Source organism: Scomber scombrus, chromosome 1 (genome assembly GCF_963691925.1).
Source record: "Scomber scombrus chromosome 1, fScoSco1.1, whole genome shotgun sequence".
Taxonomy (NCBI): domain Eukaryota; kingdom Metazoa; phylum Chordata; class Actinopteri; order Scombriformes; family Scombridae; genus Scomber; species Scomber scombrus.
The window spans coordinates 33,232,892-33,240,391 of record NC_084970.1 but is presented as its reverse complement, the minus strand read 5'-3'; the positions used below and the strand labels follow the sequence as shown (position 1 = coordinate 33,240,391).

The window sequence follows — 7,500 nt, the reverse complement described above, 5'->3', positions numbered from 1 at the left end:
ACACACACACACACAGTCACACACACACAGTCACACACACATGCACGTGAACACACTAATCAAACAATGTCACACTTCCCTCGAAATGCTGCAAATCTTTACAAACACGCGGCGCTTTGCTCCAAGCTGCAGCCTGAACATACATGTGTGGGTTGTTTTTTTGCTTTTTTTTTTTTTTTTTTTTTTGTTCTCTGCTTTCCAACAAAGTCAAAGGGGAGGCTCCTGTGACAGCCAATCAGCAGAGAGACACAGCTCCGCCGCCACCGCTGCCTAAAGAGCAACACACACACACACACACACATGTACACCATCATTATCTTCCACCACTGTCCATCTTCTACTGCTGCTTACAGATGTGAGGAGCTTCATATGGGGGTCAGTGTTCAGGTCACAGGAGCCTTTTTTGTTTCCCCCTAAAGATCAAACATGAATCCCCTCTCTCTCTCTCTCTCTCTGGGTCCACTCACATTTCTCTCTCTCCTCTCTCTCTTTCTCCCACTCAGCTGCATTCCTTCCTTTTGCGTTACAGCTTCATAACATGCAAAAAAACAACCCCCACTGCAGCCAAACTACCTCCAGATGGGCTTCTATAGGAGACACACACACACAGAGAGAGAAGAAGAAGAAGATGAAGAAGAATAAGAAGAAGAAGAAGGGGCAGATCCCCGGCTCCAGCCACTCCAACGCGTCGTAGCGTGGAGAAGCCGGCACATGTGGACTTGACACCGCGTATCAACCCGTCTCCAGGTGCTCCCAACACCCACCCACGCCATCACATGTCACTGTGTGTGTGTGTGTGTGTGTGACTCTGCAAAATCTTCAAGTCCTCTCTGGGAGTGACGTGGGAGCACGAGACAGGAGAGTTTGGCTAAGTTGAAGTTAAGCTGTGGAGTCTAACACGGCTTTTAAAATCTATTTTATTAGTCTAATAATGAATATGAATGAGGTTGTGTGTATTTAAAACACCTTCACTGCAGGTTTCACAGAAACAAGGCAGCAGGTTAAGCTCATAAAATGAACGCAGCACGTGACACATGATGGCACGCAGAAAAAACACATTCTTCACTTTGATGAATGTTGAACTCTTGCTCATTTTGTCATGAAAACATCTGTTAGGTGACGTCTTAAAATGTTAAATTGTGTCTGATGAACAGTCAACAATCCAGAAAACATTCAGCTTACTATCACGTGTGATACACAAGCTTTAAATCATCACATTTGACAAGCTGCAGCAAGCAGATGTTTGACATATTTGCTTAATAAATAATCAAAGTAGCTGCCAATTAATTATCTTAATTGTTTCAGCTCTACTTTTTTTAACCCCTTCAACTCTGCCAGATCTATCTACAGCTCAAACCTAATGATTATTTTAAATTCTAGTCCTCCAAAAATAAAATATAAAACATGAAACATAAAAGTGTATCTAAAGGTGAGGATAATATTTAAACATTTAATTCATTATAAGCATGATGCACCTTTAGTAAAGCATATAAACAAGTTAATACAGAATAGATGATGTAACATTACACACTCAATGAGTTATTTATTAGGAACACCTGTGCAATCTAATGCAATAAAACAGCTTATAACTCTCCTTTATGTTTATTATAGAGCTGTAGTGGCTGCTGGTGGTGGTGGTGGTGTCCTATTTGGAGTGTATTAAACTGAAAAGTGTTGCTAATATTTTGTCCACCCTATTAACACACACGTACACAATTTAACTTCCTGTCAGTGGGTCATGATTACCAGTATAAACAACCTAATAAAACCAGTGTAAAGCTCAGTTAAAAGTCTGAAGTGCATCAACTCTTTTCTGCACGTCTACAATCTACAGTGAATTTTTTTGGGGAGGTGTTTACTCTCCCTCTCTCTCTCTCTCAGACTTGCCACCTGTTGACCGCAGCGTGCAGGACAAATCCCAAGCGCCTCTGAGCGGCTTTGTGGATTTAAAAAAAAAAAAAAAGAAAAAAAAAAAACTCCTCACCGATAATTTTCTCCTGGTAGCCCTTGGTGAAGAACTGCATGGCTGTGGCGGCCCTCCAGGGGGTTTTAAGGAGCCCTTGCCTCTGCGGATCCTCCCCAAGCCCCCGCAGGATGGTGGTGTAAGCTGCAGCCAGAGACGGGAGGCTCATCTCATTGTCCTCCACACTCCTGGTGCGCTCCTCCTTCCAGCTCTCCATCACAGCAGCTTGGGTCCGATGCGAGCTGGAGTGTCCATTGAGCACCGAGCTGCTGCTGCTGCTGCTGTCACCACTCTCTTTCTTTTCATTTGTTGAAGTGTACTGTGTCTGTTTGGAGTGCTCCATCACTACTTCTTTTTTTCTTTTCTTTACCTTTAGTTTTCCTCTGCTGTGCACTTGTTGGATCAGGTTTGCAGCCCACAGTTTTGGTTTAAAGTGAAGTGGTCTTTCTCCTCTCGCAGCCTCAGCATCCCCAGGCTTTATAACAGCAGGATAATCCAGGGAGAGATCCTATTGGTTGGTTTGCACCGAGGGGGCGGGACCACACATCCCTCCTCTTTTTGACTCCCACATGGACCCAGAAAGATGCAGATCTGAAGGAGACCCTTATTTTATACTGCAAGACCAGATTTAATACACTCTGCAAGTAAAAATCCCCTTTTTAAGCTCTTTATTATTAATGGTGCGTTTAAGGAGACTGTTTAAATGTGTATTGTTGTGTCTGTTTGATCAAATCTCCTTTTTAAAAAAATACTTTAATTGTATTTTTAACCTATTTTCCAACTTTAACTATTAATTTTTATGTGCCAGATAAGATTTGACAAGTTCTTTAATTTCCAAAACAAGTAAACATTTTTTGTTTTTTATGTTGTGTTTAAATGTGTGTAACTGTGCACATCTCCCCTTTTTTAATACTTTAATTGTATTTTTAATCTATTTTTTTTATATGCTGACATTACATATCCAACAAAAATAGACATAGGCCTAAATAGGCCTGTAATACTGCATACTACATCGCTCATAATACTGCAGTACTTTTACTGTAATACTGCATACTACATCGCTCATAATACTGCAGTACTTTTACTGTAATACTGCATACTACATCACTCATAATACTGCAGTACTTTTACTGTAATACTGCATACTACATCACTCATAATACTGCAGTACTTTTACTGTAATACTGCATACTACATCGCTCATAATACTGCAGTACTTTTACTACATCAAGCTTACAAAGGAAACAAAGTATTCTCTTAAGAACCTGTTAGAGAACTTATTCAGGTCTGTCTGAACAGCCAGGAGTCTAAATAAACATTAAATCCTGTTTTTCTTGCTGTAATCGTTCCTCCTGTTCATACTGACTATTCAAAGATCCATTTATAATGCACTTACAATGTAAGTGATGGAGGACTAAATCCAGTCAAAAATTAATTTAAAACTTGATCTGAAGCTAATATGAAGCTTCAGTCGTCCAAATGAGTCAAATCTTCATCTTCTATGTTTCAACATTACAGTGTTTTTAGTGCCAAAGTCTTTTTGTTACTATACTTCCATCACAGCTCATCAGGGAAACACAAAGAGGGAATTTGATGCTATAAAGACTTGATATGACTAACTCAGACTGATGAAGCTGATCATCTACTTTTAAATGACTGTGTGGACACACTGTGGATTTTGTCCTCCATCACTTTACACTGAAATATCTTTTATTAGTCAGTATGAACATGAGGAATAATTACAGCAAGGGAAAACCTCTTTGACTGTTCATATAGACACCTGACTGCTGGTTTATGATACTTGAGAACAGGTCCTTTAATCCACAGATGAAAAGAGTCGCCAACATGTGTATGGAGTTAAATCAATGTCATGTTTTCTTCATTCGAAAAAGAGATTTGAAACTGAAAGCCCCACATTTTGATATTGAAATCTGAAAAAAAAAAAAGTATGTAAATTATAAAATATTTTATTTTGAATAATTTATTTATTTTCATACAAATCTTTTTTTTCCAGTTTCAAATCTTTATTTTTTTGGTTTCAAATCTTTATTTTTTTGAGTTTCAGATTCTTGACCCTGATATTGTTTTAGGGCCGTGGTATGAAAGGAGAGGGGCGTTGTAATTTGCTCATTCATGAGTTAAGTCATTTTTATGTTTCAAATTTAAATATCAAAACTTAAGACTTTCAGTTTCAAATCTCAATCTTTCCAAACTAATGAAGAAAACATTGATTTTAGCTCCATACATTTCCTCCTGTTTTACGTTACATTGCTCCGCTGTTGTAGGAAATCATATTTAAGACCCAAATTTAAAGATTTACACCTTCAGTAGGAACCACAAGGCTCAGTCATAAAGTATTGAGATGGACTTTTGAAAAATAACGACGAAAACATGAATTAACAAACATTTACATTTATTAAATTGATAAAACACATTAAAGGTTTTTTCTAGTTAACTGTAACATCAAACACACAACAATACATTTCTTTATAAGGATGATTTGATGAACGTCACTGATCCAGCACCAACTTTATAAAAAAAAAAGAAAAGGTATTTAAGAGCTTTACATGTTTTTAATTAAGTGCATCAAAGCACAGAGAGCAGATTTAACACCTGTGGAGGACTGAATACGTCCCAATAAACCATTTAGTTCACCATCAAACTATTAAATGTTTAGTTTTTGTTAAACGCGAACGCTGAAAGCCTCGAGGAAGGATCCAAAGATTTTTTCTTCTTTGCGCTATTTTCATCTGCTCCAGTTGTCCATTATCATTTTCCGCATCTCCTCCTCCTCCTCCTTGTACTCCTCCTCCTTCTTCTCCTCCGTCTCTTTTCCTCTTCTTCAGATCTGCTCCTGCATCTCCAGTGTGGCCTTTTGCTCTTTCTGTCACGACTACATGAGAGAAAAAAAGAAGAAAAGACATGAAATGAATATTAATTATCGGATGAAGTGATGGGAAAACAAAAAAAACTGTGCATTGTTCGTCTCTTTCTATCCAAACACCTACATGGACGATGACTAAACACACACACGGACACACTCAGGCGTGCAGTTTAAAATTGCATCCTGTCATGTATAATCACTATTGACAGGCTGCATCTCTTTTGGCCTGCTGGCTCTTTTTTTTCCCCCCTTCCTCTTGCCTTTTTATTTATTTATTTATTTATTTTCTCCTTTTCTCTCCGAGCCGAGACAAAAGGGAAGCGCTTTCCTGGACGTAATGGAGCCGGGATGAATCATCGGGGCCTGGTGAGTGACTGGCAGCAGCATCAGAGGCCACACACACACACACATACAAATAAATAAACACACACACTCTTCACCTCCAACGCCTGATGAAGCGCTGCCATTAACCTCATGCACAGTCCATAAAAAAAAGAAGCTAAATACGCACAAACATCACCATTACAGAGCCGGTACATGGGACAAGCCGTGTCGTCTGGCTATTTAATTGTCGTTTTATTGTATTTACGCAGAATAATGTGATTAGGAAGCAACACACACACACACACACAATCCCAGAGTCAGACATTAGCAGGGTGAATCTGTCTTCACAGGATCCTGTTTCAAAAGCGCTCACAGCTGAAAAGCAGCGCAAAAGTGTGAGTAGTCACTGAACCCCTCCTGTTTTCCTCCCAGGTCAAATTGACCCCATACGCTTTTGACTGTTCCTTCTTCCTTTCCTTCCTTCCTTCATTCCTTCCTTCCTTCCTTCCATTCTTCCTTCTTTCCTTCTCTCCTAACTTCTTTCCTCTTTTCCTCCCTCCTTAGTCCTTTCCTTCCTTCCTTCCTTCCTTCCTTCCTCCCTCCTTTCCTTCCTTCCTTTCCTCCTTCCCTCCCTCCTTCCCTTCCTTCCTCCCATTCGTCCTCCTTCCCTTCCTTCCTTCCTTGACCTGAGGACAACAGGAGGGTTAAAGGGCACATATCAAGCATCTTGTCGTTTCCTGTTATTTATAAACTGTTATCTTGTCAGATATCTGTGTTAAACGTGGTCAAAGTTATAAAACTTGAGGTTAATAAATGTAGAAATGTTCCCTGTAAGTCAAAACTCGGGGCTCAATCTGCCCTGATTACTTTGGTTTCTACCTGTTGGATCTATTTGTTGTTAAGATTTAATAATTAAATGTTAATTTATATATTTTTTGTTGAATCAGTTTGATTATAATATTAGTAGTATTTTAGTTCATTGGAGTACTGGTTAATGGTTTAGTTTAGAAGGTACTGGGCAGCTTGAGGCACAGAGGTGAATCTATTTATAAAGGTAGACAGGTATAAGACCAGCAGGCACCAGGAAGGGTTGATGTTTTTTTTACCAGGGCAACAGAGGCCATTGTTTCTTTGTCTTTTTGCTTGCAGAACATTTTTAAATAAACCTAAAGAACATCATGCTTGTCTGGACAATTCACTTTTTTTACCCTTCATAAGATTCTTTCCTTAGGTGCCTCAGTGGCCGTTTGATTTGACTTTATTTATTTCATTTTCTTCATTTTTGAAATCAGATTTTTTAAGGGCACATATGTTTTATTGTTATTTTCTATTATTTATATGCTGTAATAATATCAGATATCCGTTTTAAAACATGGTCAAAGTTAAAAAAAAACCTGAGGTTGATAAATGTAGAATATGCTTCCTGTGAGTCCAATGCAATGCTTCAATCGTGACGTTTTCTCAAAAGTGAATATTTGCTGGTTTCTTTAGTCTTTTATGACAGTAAACTGAATATCTTTGGGTTGTGGCTGGTTGGTCGAGACAAAACGAGAGAGGATGCATCTTGGGCTTTTTTGAAATGGTGAACAACATTATTTAACATGATCTGGAATTTAATAAACCAAAATCAATGATGAAAATAAAAGTTAGTTGCAGCCCAAAAAGACTAGTTGAGTGTTCATTTGTCAATATACATAACAAATGTATTCAACAATATTAGCCACCAAAAGACTAAAATATATTAATAACAAGTGTCTTTTAAGAAGATGAAACTTAAAATTCGATTTAATTGTGATCAGTTAACAAAAGTAGTTAAACGTTTCCCAACTTTTAGTCTTAAAATAAGTATTAAAAACAGTCTGAAATCAGTTTAAAGGGGTGATGAAGGAGGACACGGATACTAGAAATGTCTTTTTAAAAACACACAAAAGCTGCATGGTGTTAATTACTCCCCCTGCACACTGACAGAGTCTCTCTCTCTCTCTCTCTCTCTCTCTCTCTCTTCTCTCTCTCCTCTCTCTCTCTCTCTCTCTCTCTCTCTCTCTCTCTCTCTCTCTCTCTCTCTCTCTCTCTCTCTCTCCTCTCTCTCTCTCTCTCTCTCTCTCTCTCTCTCTCTCTCTCTCTCTCTCCTCTCTCTCCTCTCTCTCTCTCTCTCTCTCTCTCTCTCTCTCTCTCTCTCTCTCTCTCTCTCTCAGCATTATCATAAGATAAATGCTTTTTGTGCCCTCACGGCTAAAACACACTCGACAGGGTTCCCCAGGCAACAGGCGTCCGTCCCCTCCCCCCCTCTCCTTCTCCTCCCTTCCTACCTTCCTCATCCTCTTCCTCT

General features: G+C 38.9%; 2 protein-coding genes across 2 annotated transcripts in view; both read right to left on the bottom strand.

Annotated features, from left to right (window-relative positions):
* gch1 (GTP cyclohydrolase 1) overlaps window positions 1-2,733 on the bottom strand; it is a gene marked incomplete at its 5' end in the record, with an annotated part of 26,123 nt that extends 23,390 nt beyond the window's left edge. The window contains 1 exon segment of the mRNA XM_062423246.1: window positions 1,985-2,733. Within this exon segment, the coding sequence (XP_062279230.1) occupies window positions 1,985-2,306 (322 nt within the window).
* A 1,532-nt stretch (window positions 2,734-4,265) lies between these two features.
* The window catches only part of wdhd1 (WD repeat and HMG-box DNA binding protein 1), a 22,821-nt gene continuing 19,586 nt past the window's right edge, over window positions 4,266-7,500 (bottom strand). The window contains exon 26 of the mRNA XM_062434503.1: window positions 4,266-4,723. Coding sequence (XP_062290487.1) covers window positions 4,637-4,723 — 87 coding nt within the window. The 3' untranslated portion in view covers window positions 4,266-4,636. The remainder of the gene's footprint in view (window positions 4,724-7,500) is intronic.